General features: G+C 37.0%; 2 protein-coding genes and 1 non-coding gene across 5 annotated transcripts in view; all 3 read right to left on the bottom strand.

Annotated features, from left to right (window-relative positions):
* The window catches only part of LOC122058419 (anaphase-promoting complex subunit 7), a 15,158-nt gene extending 9,084 nt beyond the window's left edge, over positions 1-6,074 (bottom strand). The window contains exons 1-6 of one of the 2 annotated variants that reach the window (XM_042621101.1): positions 5,880-6,073; positions 5,634-5,705; positions 5,432-5,482; positions 4,152-4,286; positions 3,960-4,022; positions 1,101-1,216 (exon numbers count right to left, since the gene is read on the bottom strand). In XM_042621101.1, coding sequence (XP_042477035.1) covers positions 1,101-1,216; positions 3,960-4,022; positions 4,152-4,286; positions 5,432-5,482; positions 5,634-5,705; positions 5,880-5,948 — 506 coding nt within the window. In that variant the 5' untranslated portion in view covers positions 5,949-6,073. Of the gene's footprint in view, positions 1-1,100; positions 1,217-3,959; positions 4,023-4,151; positions 4,287-5,431; positions 5,483-5,633; positions 5,706-5,879 lie in introns of both variants that reach the window. The other variant, XM_042621102.1, reaches the window with a different exon arrangement.
* Positions 6,075-8,403: 2,329 nt separating this feature from the next.
* LOC122058225 (probable serine/threonine-protein phosphatase 2A regulatory subunit B'' subunit TON2) lies at positions 8,404-21,449 on the bottom strand. Of its 2 annotated transcripts, none has more exons than XM_042620805.1 (12): positions 21,116-21,449; positions 15,995-16,086; positions 15,357-15,419; positions 14,950-15,048; positions 14,485-14,643; positions 13,684-13,755; positions 13,366-13,498; positions 12,824-12,888; positions 11,481-11,556; positions 9,912-10,013; positions 9,379-9,571; positions 8,404-8,936 (listed from the first exon to the last, which is right to left on the bottom strand). In XM_042620805.1, exons 1-12 carry the CDS (start codon positions 21,252-21,254, stop codon positions 8,696-8,698), a joined length of 1,434 nt encoding a protein of 477 aa, XP_042476739.1. In that variant the 5' UTR covers positions 21,255-21,449; the 3' UTR covers positions 8,404-8,695. The 2 variants fall into 2 exon arrangements, with proteins under 2 accessions (XP_042476739.1, XP_042476740.1); XM_042620806.1 differs by having other exon boundaries at positions 15,967-16,086; positions 21,116-21,255.
* Positions 9,092-9,210, bottom strand: LOC122058496. The gene has a single exon (XR_006133794.1). It is a non-coding gene; the product is annotated as a small nucleolar RNA snoR104 (small nucleolar RNA).
* Positions 21,450-22,652: the final 1,203 nt, after the last annotated feature.

The following is a 22,652-nucleotide window of genomic DNA, read 5'->3' on the forward strand; positions in this document are numbered from 1 at the left end:
TGAGGGAGGGGGTCTAGACAGGTTCTGAGAGAAGTGATGAAAATGCATCACAAATGAACTAGGTAGGATAGGATAGATCCCAAAAAGGTCACTGACCTGTTTATCTCTCTCAATACAGTTAAATAGAAGAGAAAGAATCAGTCTGAATCAAAATTGAGATAATGATATGCCAAGAAGAACTTGATTCAATTCCTTTAAGCCTATTTATAAACCAAGTATAAAAGGTCTTTACCTGGTGTAGTGAATTCTGAAAAGCCATCAATACCCTCCACAGGCCTAGTGATCTTGTTGATAAAGTTAAACATAACCAATCAGGACCTAGATAATGTTATGCTCTACATAAAATTGAATTCCACTACTCATCCTGCAAGGACAGCAAGTATATCGGGTCTCTGCATGGTGTAGTGAGAAACCATAATCAGATCCGGTATCTTGTTTGAATCAAGATGTAACTAATGATATGCTGTAAAGAAAACTGAACTCTGTTCTTCACAGTTTCGTGTACACCAAGTAATAGGATCATTGTATGGTGATATTTTTTTTATAGTTAGGCCCCAAGGAGAGTTGAACTCATGACCTCTTAATTTAGAAGTGTTGATCTTTGCCATCTGAGAAACCCCCTTGGGGTGCATGGTGATATTAGTCCTTAACGATGTGGACCTTTTCTGATTTTACTTCACTCAAATACTCAATGTGGCCACTATTTCATGATGTTAAAGGGCACAAAGCATTCATAGAAAATACCATAATGGATAGGTTTACAGAAACAGGTTGGCATAGAAATTTTCTACTTATAATCTATTAACAGTTTCAGAAAACCAGAATTAATGCATATAAAAGAGTTTGACCACTCCTAAAGTGCAGCAAAGCACAGACCAAAACAGATAAGAGCAAAGATGACATTACGCATTCTTCAGTGAGTGTTTTGAGATTCAGTATGAAGAACACATTCAGAGAACATTTAGATGTTCATCCTCAGGAAAAAAATAAATAAATAGAAAAATTACACAGAAATCATAGAATCAAGGAAGACTAAGATACAAAATTTATTGCTCTTGAGATTAACAAAATGGATCATCAGATTATGCAACTTGGCAGACCTCAAACATTCTTTGTAACAAGCAATTGCAGCACGATTATGTCTAGAATTCCGATAAAGCTTGCCCATGGTCAGATTCATCCGCAAAGTCCTTGCTTTGCTTGGAATTCCCTCCATCTGCATAAGAAAACAACAAGAGTATACATTTGAAACCAGTGAATCTACATAGATCAGAACAAGGTTTATCATATTTTAAGCATCCTGTAACAAAAGCAAAAGAATATAATTTTTTTCCTTTTTTGATACATAAAATGTATATTTTTTCCTGCTCCAAAGTAGAGGAATACTTTTTCATTCTACCATTGAGGACTCTACCAATGTAATTGTTTTTGTACTTCTTATGATCGTTCATTGACATAAGCGAGTAAGAGATGCACATTGCACAAGACAAAGAAAAACGATAGGAATAAGAATTGGTAAGTCAATAGAGCTAAGAAAATTTTGTGAGTAAAATTAATACAAAAAAGGGGGCATTCCCACATGCCCACTAGTATTTTTCCGGATGGACAAGATGATTTGGTATTTCAACCGTAGGATAGATGGAGATCAACCTAGATAGGTCACATTTCGAATTGGTCACTTGTCTCGACCGATGATGAGGTTTTCTTCATGTTTTTGTATGGTCCTTGCTGTATAAACAGTTCCACAAAAAATCTGACCTTTTTAAACAAATTAGCAACCCCTAGAATGGCATGTAGAGAAATGATGAACAGGAAGCTATACAAAGTGTACATGAATTTGGAAAGAGAACCATCTGATCAATCCCAACCAAGAATTTTTAAGAGAACCCTAAAGTCCTTGAGGATCAACAACCAATGTTCGAGATTTTGGTTTTGACCGAAACTCTGCATATTTCGTTTGGCTATTTCAGTGGTCAAATGGTCATATTTTGGCCCAAAACTTCAGGGGAAGCCTGACTTAGTATTTCTAAACATATTTGGAACCTTTAGATTGTAAAAAAAATACACCCAAATTAGTTTGGTTTAGTACCCTAGGTTGGTAGTATACATTGAACCCTGTTGTTTACGTTTTTAACTATAGCCTATTCTATATAATATAGTATTAAAACATACAAAATTCAATGAAAACAACTAAACTACGCATTAGGAATGAAGAAAAACATTTAATATTACACAATGTCAAAGTTTTACAAGTACAAGTGTACAAGTTTTATAAGTAATCAAGAGCTGTTCCTCCAACTCTATGTCGATACCACAGAGTTCTGAGAATGCTCAAAACCTTTGGGAAAAAAGGGTATACCTCTAAGTTTGAATCTTATACAAATCTTACTCATATATGGCAAATCGTCATTGTAGTCTTGTAGATGCCTTGTAGTAATCCCCGATACTTTGTTACACTTAAAAATGTAGGCGATTTGATCAAAAATACCAAATTTGAGGTTTTTTTGGAGTTTTCCCCGTCTAACAGGTGAAACCACTTGTATATGCACTGTTTTGTACCAAAACTAAGTTGAAACCAAAATTTTGGCTGAAGTGCCAAATTTTCGGTCAAAAAATTGCATTCCTAATAAGTCCCACAAGTTTCGTTTCAACCTTCATTGAAAGTGAAATATTTCGAGAAATCTCGGTGGTTCAACCACGATTTCGAACTATGTCAACAACCAAAAGTTACGAAGACAAAGAATCTACAAGGTTATTGATGAGGACATCACTCAAAGATTTAGGACATATCAAAGGAAACGCAGATGTACACATACACAACTACACACTTTATTGTGGCTAGATGTCCCTCACTCCCTTATTAACTTGTGTGGATGCATATTTCTGTTTACTTATGTGTAGTTTGTTTTATTTTATTGTACTAATGTTGTAATGCTAAGTGGAGTAGTTGTTTGAAAGTTTTTTATTTTGTTGTACTAATGTTGTAATGCTAAGTGGAGTAGTTGTTTGGAAATTTTTGTTGATGTAATTATTAGGAGCAATTATTGCTGGAAAAGTAGTTAATCAGAAGTCATTTCTATTTTTTTTCTTTTTTATTGTGGGTTTTAAAAGACTGTATTTTGGGATGAAATCAATGAAAATATGTTGGAGCTTGTTAAGATTTTCTCCCATTCTATGAAGCATGAGTGATTCCCTGCAAACCTTGGAGGGAATCCAAGTTGGTGTAGAAACAAATACCTAGAAAAATGCAAAAAAGAAAATAAATTGCAAACAAACAATCACACAACGCAAGGATTTACATGGTTCAACAAGATTGCCTATTCCCACAATGAGATGAGATCTACTTCACTATCAATGGAGAAGAGAGTTACAGTTGCTCATCCTCACCCCCCCCCTCTCAGATTCAAGAGAAAACCATCTCTCTACAAATATAGCGAAACCCAACAAAGGAACATATTTACCGAAATACCCATGGAATTTTCCGCATTCTTTACTGCAAATAAAGAAACTCGGTAATTGAGTTACAAGTTTTTCCTACGTGTGTGTGCACATGCCTACTTGGTATCAAACGTGAAATGCACCAACATGGGACCTCATAGCTCCATGCAGAAGTTTGATCAAGTAGGTTCAGAGGGTGTCACTTGGGAGACCAGCAGGCCTTTGGCTCTAGTAGCCAAATAATTTCGACAGCATAGCACCTCAGCTTACTTGTAAAAAATGCAAAATGGAAAAAAATTAAAATAAACCTTTGTTAATAAAGCAGAAAAAATTTTGAAAACTATGGAGCACAATGAGAAATGGAGATCATTGATTGATTTTCTTTTCAGAGAGTAAATTAATTATGTCCACAGCAGCCCCCCCCCCCCCCCCCCCAGTCCGTGGCTGCAGGGAGCCACATGGATCAAACCAATAAATATGACAGCAAAATGTATGAACTAAACAAGAAAATTGAGCAGAACCTCAGCAAGCGCAGCACGGTTCTCACTTAGTGCACAATGGCAAAGAGTAATTTTAAATTTCACCTGTCATGAAAGATATGACGGGGCGAATATTAGTTAGAAGCTTGTCAGATTATAAAGATCTCAAAAAATCTGAAAGGTTCTGCAAGAAATGAAACAAAAAAAATAAAGCAACTGAAAAATGAAAACCACCTCATTTTCATTAATTGCTGAAATGTTCATCGAATTTGGAGAAGATGACCGATTCGATGTGGACAATGAACTTCTAGAAGAAGAATTTTGTTTTGGAATAATCTTGCAATGCTGCAAAGCTTGTTTGTATGAATACTGTAAACAGAAAAAGAGAGGCTACATGGATCTCTCTCCTGGGAAGACTTAAAATCTTAAAGAAAACAAATTTGTTATCCAAAAACACTTTGGTACAGGCGAATATGGTGCAAAAATAAGCAAGGGAAAAATACATAAAGGTTTCAATTCTAGGTGAGAATGCAGAATTTGAATTCTAAAGTAGACAGATAACATTAAACTAGCATAGGCAAGATCTTCCTTGTTTTGTAGGACTCCAATATTTGAACACTACTGAAAAAAAGGAGGGAGGGATGGAGGGAGGGAGGGAGGGGGGGAGGGGAAGGCCACAAGGCTGTGCATTGAAATGCACCATCACCAAGATACTGTACAAGGCATCACATATCCAAGCAATAAGTTTTGTCCATCTCTAGCCAAAAAAGTCGCAACAACTTATCAACCATGCAATAATATTCAAAGTTTCAGGTATAAACCATATTAACCTGCTTAACCACTAGTTGACCTTGACAATTCGAGAACTCAACTCCACATGGACCAGATTTAGTGAGTTTTCAGATGCTTTGCCTTAGAGAATAACCTACTTTTAGCTTCTACAGTCCAACTCCTGAGATATGTAATTTTTTCTTCTTTTTTTTTTTTAGGCAAGTATGAGAAAGAGATAGTCATCCTTTAAAGTTTGACATACTATTATAAACAATTAAAAAACATATATGAACTCATCAGATGGTTGGAATATTACGCACGACAAGAAATAGTAAAACAACAAATAGGAGCAGCTCCAACGTATCAACTAGAAGCATGACTAACCATCTCCCAGGCAGTCTAACACCCCCCCCCCCCCCAAAAAAAAAAAGGGTAAAATTTATTTCAGACAAATTAGTGCCAAGGCCCAATTAACCCACTTCCCCTTCTAAGACTGTAAGTCCAGATCTCAAGTTATACCAGGGGAGATAGGGGGTGGGGAAGAAAAAGGAAATAAATTTAGCCTTCAGCCATCGAATTGACTTCTGCAGCAGACCTTTTATTTTCTTCTATTTCTCAACTGTTGCCAGTAGGAACTTCAATATGTTAAAACACATTTCCAAGAAGGCCTACCATTCCTAGAGATGCTCGTTTCTAAAAGTTTAGAAATCATTCAATAGCTAAATTGAATTACAAACCCTTACCAACGCCCGCCGATATTCCTTTTCCCCATACAAAGAATCACCAAGAAGCACCTGCAACAGTATAAGGCGATTCATTTTCTACATTAATCTTCCATGAAAGAAAGAAAAATCACTTCGCAAATTCACGCAAATTAAGCTCTTTTGAGCATAAAACCTTTAATAAGAACCGAAGAAAAGAATAGTTCAAAATTTTATTAATTACCAAGTTTTCAGCTTTGACATACGGACTGGTTTCAGCATTTGTAGCAGAAGATGAAGATACAAGAAAGCAACCCTGTCCGATACACAAATACCATGAATCTTCAAAAAATATCAAAAGTACTAAACTGATGGAAAAAGAAAGGGGAAAGAACAAAGATTGAAGAACTAAATTGATACTTCCTTGAAATGATCAAATACACAAATCAATGAAATATATGTTCCATATTTCAAGAAAAAGAGAGATTACAAGCATCTGAGCAGAGTCGTAGAGACCGTGATCAAGAAGCGCAGTGATTTGATCCTTTGGAACGTCCATTGTCGAGGCCCGTTTCCAAAACTCTCTCTTTCTCTCTCTCTCTCTCTAGACACTTTCAAATTTCCGAAACGATCTGTCTCAGGTAAGCTAGAACTGAGTGCTAAAACAGTTCAAAAGGAAAATGGGATTTCAAAAGTGATAACGAGTCGCGACTATGACGCACGGCTTACTTATAAATGGAACCGATCCACTAAAACCCCAGGTTCTAGGAACTGATTTTGGGACCGATTTATCAAATTGGATGGGTTTTCCAATAGATCTATAAGAATCGGTTCTAGGAGCTTATTTAGTTATTACTTATTGGGGTTTTAGACTTACTTGAGTGTTTGTATACCTAGGGGTGTCAATCGGTCGGTCCGGCTCGGTTTTGGTCCGGGTTGAGTCGGTTTCGGTGTGGGAAAGCTGAAACCGAAACTGAGCCAATAAGGAAATTCCAGTTTCGGTTTGGTTTCGGTTTCAGTGCGGTTTGGTTTGGGTTTGTCTTCGGTTTCTTAAATCGTTTTGTAACCAGGTTGGTTTTGGTTTTTGGTCCAGTTTGGATTCGACTTTCCATACAAATGTATACAAAACTATGCAAATTTTGATTTTTTAATGAATTTTGGAGTGTTTCGGTTTCTTACCGGTTTGGTTTCAATTTCGATCCGGGTTTTGAGCCGATTTCGGTTTGGTTTCAGGTTCATCCGATTTTCGGTGCGGTTCGATTCGGTCCATGTTGTTATCAGTTTGATCCGGCCGACTTTACCGGTTCGGTTTAGGAATTGACACCCCTATGTATACCTAAGAATTTGATGATTTATTTATTTGTATATTTAGGAATATAAAGGAAAAAGATCTTAAAAAGGCTGCGTACACACTTGCCCCTCCCAGACCTTGCAGTAGTAAGAACCTCGTACACTGGGTTGCCCTTTTTTTTTTTTTTTTTTATTAAGGAAAAAGATCCATACCTGATCGCACATCCTACGGCCAAGGGCCCAGACATATGGTTTGACAAAAAGACCACACTGCCCCTTGGCTGGATTCATGTGTGCCTCCCTTTGTTGGCTCTTATGTGGGCCCCGTGGCCATATAGTAGCAATTCCCTATCTATTCAATTATTTGTATGTATGGAAAGTTTGTCAAAATTTCAACGAAATGGAATGAGAGGACATGCAAGTTTACAAGACTTTCACATTTCGGCGAAACAATACCTACTTGTGTAAAATTCAAATTTTGATTAATTTCGATAAATTTGGTAGACTTTGAAGCATCCACTTCAAGATTTTGATGAATCCGAGCAACATTTGGGTATATTTTTATTGTTTTTAATTGATATTATGAATCCTAGATAATTTGAGTATTTGAAACACTAAAATATATGGAATAGATCAAGAAAATTTTCAACTATGATTTATACCTATTATTCAGACCTCGCGATCAGACTCTAAAGACTTTTCAATTTTGAAAAAGTTTTTAGTTTTAAATTAAAGGATTTTCCTTCCAAAATCTTGCTTTATATTTATTTTGACTGAAGGACAAATGTTTTTCTGTACTTAGGATCCATAGCCAACCTACTTTCTTGGGTGCTTTTCCCCCCAAACTAATGATTCAAATATATGTAAACATGCTTAAATAGATTCTCCTCAAAATTTGGCCAAATGTCAATGGCATTTCAGGTATTTCAGTGAAACATATGATTTTGCAACGGTTGAAATCCCAACTCTCTCTCTCTCTCTATCTCTCTCCAATAATGGGATAGAGTGGCTATTCCAGTCATTAACAAACAAAATATTACAGATAAGTTGGTTGCAAGGGAAATCAAAGGAAAGGGAAGTGAAGTTTTTTAAACCTAAAAGAGTAAATTTTTGTAATTATAGTCAACATGATTGTATAAACTACTTAAATTTCTTACCATATATAGTAACGATACTTTTTAGATGTAATTTTTATTTTACTTTTCAAACCCAAGGGATTTGGATGCAACGGTCGAAATCCCATCTCTCTCTATCTCTCTCCAATAATGGGATAGAGTGGCTATTCCAGTCATTAACAAACAAAATACTACGGATAAGTTGGTTGCAAGGGAAATCAAAGGAAAGGGAAGTGAAGTTTTTTTAAACCTAAAAGAGTAAATTTTTGTAATCATAGTCAACATGATTGTATAAACTACTTAAATTTCTTACCATATATGATAACGATACTTTTTAGATGTAATTTTTATTTTAATTTTCAAACCCAAGGGATTTGTATGCAATGTAAAGTGAAAATTTTTAATCAAACATGAAATGATTTAGAGTTGGTGGTAACATAGAGAAATTTCATTTTTAGGTTTAAAATTTTCACTCCCCTTCTCTTTAATTTCCTGTATAACCACAACCATTGGAGCTCATGCTAAGGTTACCACAAACACAATAGCACTCATTGTATACCAACCCACAATGACAACTACAAGTATCAAATCCATATGAACTGCATAATGTAATAACAGAACAGTAAACACTCTTCAATTAGGTCAATATTTTGCAAAAGGTCATATCCTTCATTGACTGTATATCATACACATGTGAAAATGTAATATTATGATGCTCTTCTTTTTGTATCATCCAGAAATACAACCATTCTTTAGCTGCATTTACACTTCTAGATGTTCTACATAATGCAGGCAATTCTGTTTGAAATTACAATAAATTGAATGTTTAGCTTGTAAAAATTACAAGCTCATACATTGATAGCAGCAGCAGTAAGCCAGTAACTCAGAAGAACCAAGAAGCTCATCCTTCTTCTTCAGGCTCTTCCTCTTCTTGAAGAAGATTCTCCCTGTTGTCATGAGCCCAGAAGCCACGGACATCTATAAGCATGCTGGCAACAGTCCCACCCTGTTTGCAAGCAAGAAGATCTGCCAGTGTAATCCTTAGTGGGTCTGATGGTTTCACCATATCCCAGATCTCATCCCTTACATCCTCGATACACAGCTCGTAGTTTCCACCCTCGATCCATTTTTGGTGTACATCTCTATTACAAAGCAAGAGAAAGTGTCTTATTTCAGCTAACTAAAAACAGAATTTTCCAAAGAAAAAGCAGAGGTACAGGGGAAAAATGTAAATTCTCAACAAACAACCAGCGATTTTAAATGTTTTTAATAAACCCTCAATGTCCTAATTTTGCATTTATATGTCCAGTAATTTTGAGACCTGTAGATCATGCTCCAGAACTACAAGCAGGAAAATACTAGGGATTAATTTAGGAAGAGTGTATCAGGTAGCATTGCTGCTTTTGAATGCTCCTTTCTTTCCTTCCATTTTAGCTTTTAAGTGAAATGAATGAAATCAAAACCTACTCAACATGTAAAAAATGAAAGCCAATAGAGAGCAAATTATGAAAGCATTAACAACCCCCAGGATGGTTCCACAATATTTATGCTCATGTTATCCTTTCATTCATCAAACAACCTTACCTAAAAAGTGTATGGATATCAGCTGTAGTAAGAAACCCCCTTCCATGAAGATCAAGACACCGAAACAAATATGTCAATCCTTCTGGTGTATCTTTGTTTTCCAGAGCCAGAACAAAATCAAGAAAGCTCTCAAAATCCATTTCCCTGGAATTAACCCCTCTGCTTTTCCCACGTCGGACATGTTCATCAAATGCTGTAAAGATGTTAGGGAATGCAATCAATACCTTGATAGTACAACCATGGAAACAAAGGAGATAGCATTGTAAAACATGTATTTTCCCCCACACCAACCCACCCACTGCAGAACAGTAAGCGAATTCACGAGTTGAATCATAAGAAATACAACAACATAAGTGAAAATTATTGGAGGTAAATGCTGTTAGGAATGTTATCAACAAAAAAAAAAAAAAAAAAAAGAGAGAAGAAGAAGAAGAAGAGCTAGAATCCAGTTAGCCAAGAAGTAACTCAGAAAAACCCCGGACAACAGCAGACAATTATATTCTGAAAGTTGAATAAACTTTCTCCTTTCATACCCCGCTCAACGAAAATTTCTGTCAGAGTCCCATCCGCATATTCTTGAAGCTCCTGCTTGCTCAAAGTCCCATTCATATCTTTATCTAGAGCCAGAAACATATCTGCAGGAAGATAGAAATTTTGAGATCGAATCTAATGCAACCCAAAAATACTATATGAATGTAACACCATCAAATGTGAACTTAAGCCAACCCATTTGTGGACAAGTGCCCCAGAGGGACTTTTCAATAGGGTAGGGTCCCAAAAATAACACCCCCCCCCCACCCCCCCAAATAAAAAAAAAAAAAAAAAAAAAAACAAAGGGGGGCAATTTGTTAGCAAGAGAGTTAGCTGAACACATCTTCACAAGAAGAACCTCCCTTGAGAACAAAACAAATATGACCTTCCTAATGAGGTAGAAAGTATCTCCATGGGCTGCCAGATAAGGCTTGAAGCCAAGAGATGACCATGTTGAAGTCACCTTAAATGAGGGACCCACATAATAGTATTATTTATGTATAAAAGCTGGTATAGCAAGCAAGAAGAGCAACAAAGGGTATAAGGTACGTAATGGTCACATGTTAAAATTTAGACTCGAATCAATCGTTTACCATTCATCAATAGTCCATGCACCATCTGCATAGTCCTGAACTTTTCAACGCTTCATTCTCCCACTTGCCAAACTCTGTGTGGGCTGAAACTTTACATGTGAGCAGGGGACCTTGGAGCCTACCTGTCCACAAAATTTGGCCCCATCTGAAATGCAATGAGGCTAAACCATAGAATCGACTTGTAGATCCCTAACCCTACTGATTCAGTTGGGGTCACCAGATCGAATATATGGTAGATCCGATCTGATTTTTTAAATCCCTATGGGTCATGTAGAGAAGCTCTCTCCATAGCTGTGACGTAGTTTGCACTCAATCATATCAATTTAAGTCCTATGTAGCATATTACCATCGTTCGAATTAGGGCATCACGTAAATTTGTGATCTCTCTCTCTCTCTCTCTCTCACACACACACACACACACACACACACACATACACAGGCAAAAAGTAGTGCAACAGTAAAATCAAATAAACACAAGTCTTTTCACCCCTAGGTATTCTGGTGCTTACACACACACACACACACACACACACAAACATAGGCAAAAAGTAATGCAACAGTAAAATCAAATAAACATAAGTCTTTCCCCCCCTCCCCGGATTCTGGTGCTTAGTTGTGGTCTGATAGGCTTCCCTTCGCAGTCTTGTTCTACCTATCTTTTGTTTTTTTTTTTGGCCTCTTGCTTGGTCCGACGTTTGGACTGGTGCCTCTGGTTCTTCTGTGTTCTTTTCTGCCCGCTGCCCTGGCTTATGCTTGCCTTGATGTTTTTTGAGCTGTTGTTCTAGTAGTTTTGTTCGCCTCTTGGGTGGCCATTGTTTTTGGGGCTCATTCCCCGTGGTATACCCCCCTTTTTTTCCTTCTCATAAGTCATAATATATATTTCATTCACCCCCCCCCACACACACACACACACACGGCGCACGCACACATACATACACAAATAGTTATTCCATTGAATAATAGAAAATCCAAACGTACCACATATCCGTTGTGCAGATGTCAAAGAAAACCAATTCTCAGCTTGTTCAGTATCAGTGACTTCTTCCTCACTTTCCTAAAAGATACAGAAGGTACATATATTGGATCAGCTCCAACAAGAACAAATCATATCAAATATATAAACGCAGTTCATTCACTGGTTTAATCTAAATCTTCTTTTCCCTCTTTTTCTTTTTTTGCTTTCAAATCCACAATAATGCCAATTTATCAAGCAAAAACTTTAAGAAATGTATATAGCTTAACGAAATATAACAATCAGGCTGCCTAATAGTTACCTTCTCTTGAAAGGTCATTAATGATATTTGGCCAGAACATTAAAAAGATTAAAACTATATAAATGCTAATCCTGTTTGCATCAGTTAGAAGCTTACACCACATGCCCTTGGTGCCTGACACTTACACTTGAGGGTCCATGATTTCTAAATAGGTTTTACAACCAGCAGAACACCTCAAATCGTTTGATGAAGAGCAGAAGACGCCAAGTTGTGCCCAACAAGGTTCAAATTTTCAAATTTCAATTTCGACCCTAATCAAAACTGAAATATTTCGTGAAATGTCAAAATTATAGTCAAAATTTTGCATATTTTGGCCAAAAAACCGAACAGTTTAATTATGCCTGAAACTTCAGGGGACCCTATAGCAAATGACAGCCATGTCATCCTCTGCCTGAAAAATCTCTCAATGTCCATCGCAACAACCCTATAGGTGAAAATTTTGGCCAAATGATGTTTCAAATCCGCCTAAATGTTGAAGTTGAATACTTCACAATTGACAACAAAGCATTTATTTAGCAGCAAAATGAAAGCTAATTTTCAAACAGTTCTGGAGCTTCTCAGGAGAGAGGGGAAAAAACTCGAAATGAGTCGAAATTTCGACTAAATTTGCAGCATTTCGTCAAACCCAGGACTTCTCTGTGTTTGACACAGGATTTCATTTCGACCTTTTCAAAACCAATATATATCATCGAAATTTCAGTATTTCAACTGAAAATTTGAAGTATGGTTCCCATGTAGATGACCACTGCAGAAAAACCCCAAGAAACCATCTACAGGTTGGTTTTTTCCCCTACTTAACACAAGTCAGTTAGGAACTTAGGATTTCTATAGCATACCCCCATTGAATTGGCAGAAGGCTTTGTTCATCCGTTCAGGTGAGTTGAGCTTAATTTGACTTTCTACAAAAAGTAATCAAAAGAAAGCACAGATCTCTGAGGCACTTTCTGATTTAGACATATTTATGAACTTCATATAGAAAATAAGCCACAAGAGGGTGCAACATGAAAACGTCAAGAATATAGATGCAAGTAGCTAACTACAAACTACCTGATGCAATTCCATAAGTTCCTGGAGGCAGTTACTGAGCAGCACCTTCTTTATGCATGCTTTACCTGTCAAAAGGGGGAAAAAAAACTCTACTCTTAAATATTTAAACAACCAGAAAGCAGACAAGTAGCATCCTTTTACACAAGAAAGGATCTCCCTAATGTAGGTTATATGGTCCATGAAACAACCAGGAAAATTTTTAAACACTTGAAGAAGTAGTCTGCCACCTAATGTCGTATCCTTAAATAATAAATTGAATCTTACAATTTCTTTGTAAGCATGCTTCTGGCCTCAAAATTCAAATATAAAACTTGAATTTCAGAAATGTTGAGCAGAAGAATCAAAGTGTTCTAACAAAAAGAATATTAATATTTAACAGTTTCAGATATGTTGAGCAGAAGAACCAAAGTGTTCTGACAAAAAGAATATTAATATTTAACAGTTAGAATCTGGAGTAAATTTTAAATTCGGTTATTGCTAATTAGCACAAGAAATTTTACAAACTCATCCAATTACAATCAGATTTAGACACGATGACAAACCTCGTCTGTGAGGATCACAGAAAAAAAAGAATTTATGGGCAGCGATGCGGCAGTACATTTGAACAAAGCCTGCAGGCATATCACGTAACTGTGCCAGATTAGGGATAAGGCCTCTTATGTAGGCTTCCATTTCCTGAGTAGAAGTGAAATAAACGAGGGTGGTTACAAAGTATAAATTACAGTGAATACATCAGCATATGAACAAGAACCCTTTGTAAATAAAGAGAGTAAACCTACAAAAGGGACCAAGCTTCAATAAAGATAACATAGATCATTTTCAAAGATCAAAAGCATAACTAAACTGCAAGGAGCCCATACATGAGGTTGGAGGAAACCGTCAGAATCTTCATCAAGCTCACTCATATCAATTCTTGCCTGAGTAAGTGAAACCTGACAAAAGCAATGAAAAATAAGTAGAATGACACTCTTACAGAAACATACAGGGGAAATAATTTCTCTTAAACAAAATATGCAGTACAATCTGTGAGTGCACAATATGCCCATTCCTCTTCATGCATATACCACAGAGGAAAGAGTTAAAAGACAGGAGTGCAAGGAGTCAAAACACACTGACCCTTCAGAAGGCTTTACATTTAATTGGAAGATTAGGACAAGTCTGATGGAGCAGTAGATACATGAACTAATGTAGTTTTTCTCGACATAATATATCTTTGGATTTTTCCCGATGCAGAAGAATAATTTCATTAGCCTTTAAAGCATAACCCTATATTTCAGGTATTTCAGTAATTTGAGGAAGACAACGACCAAGCCTATAATCATCCTCCATGCTCTGGTACAAAGTGATCCTGGTCAAAAACAATCCTAGTCCTCCATCATGCAGAAACCAATAATTAGCTTGAGAAATATATGGGAAGTTCACAGGATTTCTCCAAAAACGAAAATGTTGTCTCTAGGGGAGATTCTAGGGGAGATCTAATAATATGTTCAGTCAAAAGCCTCTCATAACAAAAATTGGTCAATGGATTTGAATTAAAGTAGCACCAAGGTGATAGATGCAGAAGATGGTCAGGAACAAAATTATCTAGTTGGTTCGATTCTAATAGAATAAAATATGCAACATGAAAATGGAGTTATTTAAAGAACAACAGCAAGACCCACCGTGCGCATCACATAAAGGTAGAATGGGAGGATGGCAATTCTTCCAGACTCATCTTTCTCAAACTTCATGAAATTTGAAGGGCTGAAAAAACGTCGACATTTTGGGCCTATCTGCTCTGTACATACAGATGCAATATGGCAGAAATCTTCATAGTTCATCTGCAACAAGGCAGTCAAGAATTGCATCAGTCAGAATGTTTGGACCAAACAAGTTGAAGTGGGAGCCTTGAGAAAACATTTTAATGAGTCACAGGCACCCGTTTGGGGAAAAGGGGGGGGGGGTGGGTTGGAACCAAAACCAAATACAGTAATATAACTTTAAAGATTTGATTTCCAAGACCAGTGAAAAGAAACTGCAATCTGAGTTATCACCAAGAAAACCAAAAAAAAGGTACTCTGACAAGGCAAGTTTAAACGCAGCATAGCACCAAAACAGAAGTAGACAAATGTGAAAGGGATATGAACCTTCTCAGCACCAGTGGCATCATCAATGACACAATTTTCTCTTAAGCAAACCCACATGGCATCTAGATCATCAGCATTGAGCAAAAGATCCGACTGCTTCTGCAAAAGTGTGGTGGGAAACTTGAATATAATTATCTTACTAAAACAATCAATCATGCTAAAGAAATAAACTGACGGATAACCACATTGAAATGGTCAAGCACAGAGCAAACATCTGGGCAGGTCAGTGAATGAACTAGAACACATACAATGGGAAAGAAAGAAAAAACGAGGTTAAGTTGTAATATGATGTTACGCATAATGGGACAGCCCGACACAGCTCAGAAGAACTAAGTTTGAAGATCCCAAGCAAAAAACATTAACAGCATCAAGCAGTACGGGCAGAAATATCAATGACATAAAAATACCTTTAGAAAACGGTACTTTGCCAGCCTTTGAACCCTGTTACTAATAGATCCTTCTTCAGGTTTCTGCAACATAGAAATACCCAAAAAAAAATTGATTTTCATATGTTCAAGTGATTAGAATCTCATCTATGTAGTCAAGCAAAAAGCTGAAAACAAGAATTCCAGAAATGCAATGTTCAGCATGAAAATCACAACTCCAACAGAGCAATAAGCAACTCTTATTTCAAAACCGAGTGACCACCAATAGAGATCAACTCTATTTACACCTAAAATATACTAACTCATTTACACCATTGGAAGTGTAAGTCTTTCTTGCTCTTCAATTGTTACAAGCATGACATATTGGCCTTCCTCTAGGAGCTATAAAAGCTCAGGCATTCACTCTTGCCATATGGCTCCATGGCCCACTTGGAATGAGCAAGCCAGCGTAAAACTGAAGGCCACTGAAAAAGTCTTACCCAGTAGCAATTTCTGCCAATGAATAAGCACATCAGAAAGGACAGGAAAATCCAGAACTACTGGTTTCCGTATTTCATCCATTAACCGTAACTATGGCATTTATTATATCATGCACACACGTGACTAGTTCAATAAAGATAATAGAGCCAACCGCCCAAGTAAACAATTGTGGCGCATGCCTTTCTGTAGAAGCTTGGAATTGTGCCAGCTTCAGCATTCTTCTGCTGCTTCTCTTTAAAAATATCAAGCAATATTCTCTTTGTTTCAAGCTCTGCCAGTCAAAGTGGTAATGTGTTAGATAAAGGAAAATACTTCCTAATATTTAGAAAGAAAAAAAAAAGAATCAAGAATTACATAAGAAGTGTCTAAAAGAGAGATCAGTTTTTGACATACAAACAACAACAACACACTCAGCCTTATCCCAACTTAATGGAGTCGGCTACATGGATCCACCAAAAAAAAAAAAAAAGGGAGATAAGAGTAAGAGGAAAGAGGCACAACCCACCAAGATCGGGCAATTTCAGCTAAATGGTGTCGGTTACATGGATCGTAGCCCTCCAATAGGCTCTATCCAAAGTCATACTTGGGGCAAGACCAAGACTATGCATGTCATTCCTCACCACTTCACCTATGGTCATTTTAGGCCTGCACTTATCTCTTTTAGCTTCTTCAATCTGAATTAGGTCAGTCTTCCTTACTAAGACGTCCCTAGATCTCCTTTGAACATGTCCATACCACCTCAAACGACCATAAGTGAAGTTATGCATAACGACCATCAAAATATCAGTAGTATGTTCTATGGTGCATAATCATCCCAGATGCATTTAGTGTCGAGGAACAAACATTTAAGGGGGGAAAATATAATGGGAGAAGGCTCTCTGAACAAGCGGTGGCATAGGGGAGCACCCATGAGGAGTGACAAAATGGCTTCGTACATGGGGGCCAGAGAGGTCATTTCACGTGAGGAGAGAGATAGGGAAAGGGTGCTAGTGTACCCTCGGCAGTTGCTCCAGAGAACCTTTTTCCCAAATAAACTATCTATTTTTTTTTTCTGCAGTTTCATATGCCTGTTGTATGTGTACTAAATAGCATTTAGGAATATGCTTAATCCATAGTTATCAAGGCAAGAAGGCGATGGAGGATGGTAAAAAATCAAGGCGACGTCTTGTCGCCTAGAAGTCGTTTAGGTGACCAAGGCACCAGTCCAGGCTAAGCCGCCTTGTCGCCTAGGCTTGTTAACTATGGCTTAATCATTACGTAATAAGGATTATGGAAGGGGTTTGCTGCCAGGCTGTGTGGCCCCATTTCTAACACGGGGGCCAATGGGAGCGCACGCATGAGCATCCAAGGGGAGGGGCTGGGGTGGTCACTTCACTGCTCCATGTGAGAGGGCGAGGGGATGCTGCCAGGCAGCGTTCTTCTTCCCTAAAGATTATTAGGGCCTGCATGATAACCATTCTATTTCTGTTTCTAGGCCATGTTTCGGGGCAAAAAACAAAAAAATGTTTGTTAACACGTAGTAACTTCTATTTCTGGGACAGAAAAGAAACAGAAATGCATTTGTTATGCACAATAATTCCTACTTCCAAACGGCAGCAACCACTTTCGGGTGAACAGAGTCGAAAATTCCTTTCATCAACCTGATTTCAGAATGACAAATACCCAAAATTCTGATTTCAGAATAAAACTAAACATAGATACATGGTTTAAAGTATCGGTATGTACCGTACCGGTATCAGGCCTTACCGATCCGATACTACAGATACGATATATGGAAATTTTAAAATCCTTTTGTATCGATATGTATCGTAGCACCAATACACACCGATATTCTATGGAAAATAAAAAATCGAGGTGAATGTACGTTTCGGTATGTATCGACCATACGATACATATCGATACAGTACAATACGGTTATATAATGGCCAAGATGGATCATTTTTCAGAAGAACACGATTTTTTGAGGGGTTTTTGTTACAAAGTTGCTGCTAGCCACTTTTTTTTCTATAACTAAAGTAGAAATAAAGGTTGGGAACAAGGATTTTACATTTATGGGACAACTACAAACCTTGGATTCTTAGTGCGATACTCTCAACTTAGTGCTTATGTATAATACATGTTATATATAGCTTTTTTAACTAATTTTTTTTATGCAAAAGTGTATAAAAAAGTGTTTCTATCAATTTATGTGTGTATCTTAGCATATCTCCGATACGATACGATACCCTCCGATATGTATATTAATTTTGGCTGACCGATATGGCGACCGATACCGATACTTGAATCCTCGCATACATATACTCGTTTCATGAACCGATTTCAAAACCTAATAATGCAATCCAATGTACATACCAAATTAACCAAAAACCCATCATCATCCTCCCTAAACTCAGCCCACCTTGCTGCAACAGTGTTTTATTTTTTTTTCTTCTAAATCTTTGATACAGGTCACTAGGGATGGAATCGCCACCACCAGCAACCTCATAATGATCGGCAACAAGAAGAGGAGAGCAAGAAAAAGAAGGGTTCGGTCGGTTTGGCCTGGTACAGCAAGACTGCAATCACTTATGGCCTTTAGAAGCTGCTCTCAACAGCAACCAAACAGGGCCAAACGGTTGTGGGCTGCATGTTTAGACTTGCAGCCTGGGCAGCGACCAGCCTCCTTGCGCGAGCAGCCAGCAGTGTAGAGAGATCAGAGAGAGAAATAGAGGGGAGAAATGGAGAGAGAGAGAGAGAGAGAGACAGAGAGAGAGAGAGGTTACCGCAGTGGAGAAAACCCCTATGCTTGGAGTTCTCGCGGACGATGTATGACTCGCGAAGACGTTTGTGAGAAAGCACCAGCCCTATTTCTCCATGTTATTTCTGGGATAGAGACGTTCCTGAAAGATGCTTATTTTTTTCCTATTTCCCAGCAACCTTTTGGCCCCGATTCTTTCCCAATAACAAAAAAATGAACCGGCGTTAACAAACGGATTTCTATTTTTTTTTGTTCCATTTTTCCTTTTTATTTATTGGATAGAGAAGTTCCTAAAATATGCTTATTTTTTTCCTATTTCTTAGCAACCTTTTGGTCCCAGTTCATACACAGGAACAAAAAAATGAACCGACGTTAACAAACGGATTTCTATTCTTTTTTTATTCCCATGAACAAAAAAAAACTGAGAAATAGAGAAACATAATGGTTATCATGCAGGCCCTTAGCATCTGATGTCTAGGCCAAGCCTAGTCATTGACTTGGCATGGTTAAATGACAATCAATGACTAGTCATCAAATAACCACTACAATTATAGAGTACATTGGTATGAACATCAGTGCTCAACAACATCTTCAATTTTTCCTTCTTATGTTGAGGATGAGACAAGGTTTAAACAACAACAACAACTCTACCTTATCCCAACTAAATGGGGACGCTACATGGATCTTTGCCCTCGAAAAGAAACACTAAAGAATACTAAAATCTGCCATGATGCCATCCATATATGCATCCAGAAATATCTATAAAAATGTAGTAACCAAATAGTGCCAACCATGAAAAGATCCTAAAACAGTAGTACCATAATGCGCTTTTATAACAAGATAAAATATTAGTAAGGTTAGTAATGCAGGATGGTGATATGAGCTGATAGAAAAACAACCCAAAAAGCAAGGATCCTAGAGAAGAAACTAAACATCTAGTTCGCTTAACCCCAATAGGATCTAGGTAATACTTATGCTGTGGCATAGCTACTATTCTCACAATTACATATACCAAGGTTGGAAACAAATATCAACTTTCTTCAAAGACGCCTACTATGAAACCTTCAACATAATTCATCTAGGCTTAATATGTATGTATAACCCCCATTGATTGGAATCATGCTTGTTTTCTTCAGAAGCACCAGGTAGCCTTCATCATAATCCAAACTAGGCTCAATTTGTATATATATACCCCCATAGGCAAAGATATATTTCAACAGTTCCTTCTTCCCCATTCGAAGCAAACAACATCAACAACAACATAGCCTTATCCCAGCTAAATGGAGTCGGCCACATGGATCCTTCCTCTCTAATCAGCTCTATCCAAATTCCAAGGTCATACAAGATATGAAGCCTAAGCTAAGCATGTCCTTCCTCACCACTTCTCCTATGGTTATTTTAGGCCTGCCCCAGGCTCCTTTAGTCCCTTCAATCTGAATCAAATCACTCCTCTGTATTGGAGCATCCAAATGCCTCCGTTGAACATGATCATGTCACCTCAAACGACCCTCTCATAGCTTATCATATATCGGAGCTGCACCCACCCCAGCTCTAATATGGTCATTCCTTACTTTATCCTTCCTAGTCTTGCCACACATCTATCTCAACATCCTCATCTCTACCACACTTAATTTATCAATATGACACTTCTTAACTGCCCAAAATTCCACACCATATATCATAGGCGGTCGTATGACAGTCCTGTAAAACTTTACTTTAAGGTTTAAATGAATACACTGATCACACAACACTCTAGTCGCACCTTTCAACTTCATCCATCCTATTTTAATCCTTTGGACAACATCATCTTCTATGTCATCCTCTTTATTTACGATTGAGCTCAGGTATCTAATATAATCACTTTGAGAAATATCCCTCTTTTCTATATTCACCACCTCATTAATTGTCCTAGTATTGCTAAAGGTACACACCATATATTCCGTATTAGATCTACTTATCTTAAGACCTTTTGATTCTAAGGTTGATCTCCATAACTACAACTTGGCATTAATCGCTGCTTTTATTTCAGCAACAAGGTTTAAACTCTTGGCTAAAGCAAAATAGAAAAAAATCTGGAATAGATCAGCCCCGGAATTCCTCAAGTTCTATTAATCAATAAGACCTCAACTTGGCCATTATCAATACGCCATAACCTTAATAACTACAGCTGCAGATAGGGCTATGTTTTTTTGGAACATTAATTTTTTAATTTCAAGTTTTCAACCAAATTTTGCTTGACATCTACTCTTCTGCCATAAATAACCATCCTTTCACTAGTATCGCAGTCTACAGAGTTTACACAAGCTGCTACTCAGTTTCCAATATAAGTTCAAACATTACCCAGGAAAATTTCCCAATTAAACATGCAGGCAGATCAAGCACTTTAACTCAAAAGTAACAGCAAAAGGCGGACCAAATTCATATGTCAGTCGCTCAAGTTTACAAAGGCTAGAATTCCAGTGAATTATTTCACTAATTTTAATCAATATTTTAACACCAAATGAAAAGAAGCAGAAATGAGTGTATCAACTAACTATATAATTTAGAATGTTGGAAAACAGACCCATCAGAGCTTCGGAGCCGAGACCAGCACCGGATCCAATGAATCTACGAAGGTTTCGAACCCACAACATTGAGGACGCCAGTGGGATCTTCCTTGGCACTGCTTCGTGGCCTTCACCATCGCTGGAACCGCTGTACATATTTTCTCTTTCGTCTTCTCCGATAGTCTTCTAACTATCCTTGATGGTAAACAGAAATCGAATTCCAGAAAAAGCCCTGGAACCAGGCACATTACCGATACAAAACCCTAGTTCTCATGATCCCATTCACAAGAGCTTCTTTCCTTGGAGAAGCTTTAGAAATGGCAGGTCTTCTGCGGGAAGAAAGCAGGAGAGAGAAAATAAAATAAAATGGCGAAGAACGAATACCGACGAACTTCTGTTCGTCAGATTTATGATTCTAATCCAACGGCAAAGACTGTTTTTTTCTTCCCTTGAACTTTTGTCGGTACTCGCTTGGGCATCAACGGGTCGATCACTATTGTTAATAAAACGGGAAACGGCAAAAGAACAAAAACGGACGATACTTTTTGAATGATATGATTAAATAAACGGTCAAAAAATAGAGAATGATAAAAATAAAAAAACAGACAATACGAATTTTAAACATGAAGATTTCAATAAAAATCGAAAAACGAACAGTATGGATTTTAAACGTGTAGAATTCAAACAAACATGACTAAAAAAATGACATTACACTCATATTAATTAAAGAATTATTACATGAATATGTGCATCTAATGTTTAAAACAACTATAATATCTAACATTGATGTCCATACATCCTATGTCTCATTATAAATTTTAAGACATATCATTGAAAATCATCCAGCATCAATTCTAAATTCATACACTACACATGCCCAAAGTCTTTTTGAGTAATATGACTAGGTTATGGTGTTGTTCATTGTTGTCAATATGATCAATACATTCTCGAAGAGATATATGTTCAGTTAAAATTAAGAGTCATCACTTTAGAAATATTTTTTAGCAAATATGTCAGTTTATAACTCAATTTTGAAGTTCGTGCATTGAATTTGAGTTTAAGGTAATACATGAGAAATATAGTCCATTACGTTAGCTTAAAGTTGGTGAAAGAATCAGGTCGATCGGAGTTCTGGAGAGATTATGGCCAATTAAGTAGACATTATGTTTAAAAATCAACTATTAAAAAATGTCATAAAAATGGGAACGTATTTTACACGTGTTTATAATGAAAACGCTTAAAGTTTGCTGTTTTTTCCTGTATATTTGGGAAACATACCGTAAAATGTGTTTTAAATAGAAAAAAAAAAAAAAAAAAAACGAAAACATGTTTTTGCTAACAAAGGTCCAAAGAGTGATTAAAATGGAAATTTTCATGATTATCCAATTTTGGTTTTCTTTTACAAAATTATCTGACTTACGTTTCAATTAACAAAAATATGCGAAATCGTGTTTGATTTACAGAACCACCCAAACCAGTAGCCTTCACTCAATTAAGGATAACTATTGTCATTTTCACCCTAGCAATCCCTTATTCGCTAGGAGACTTATGACT

This window comes from Macadamia integrifolia, chromosome 12 (genome assembly GCF_013358625.1).
Source record: "Macadamia integrifolia cultivar HAES 741 chromosome 12, SCU_Mint_v3, whole genome shotgun sequence".
Taxonomy (NCBI): Eukaryota; Viridiplantae; Streptophyta; class Magnoliopsida; order Proteales; family Proteaceae; genus Macadamia; species Macadamia integrifolia.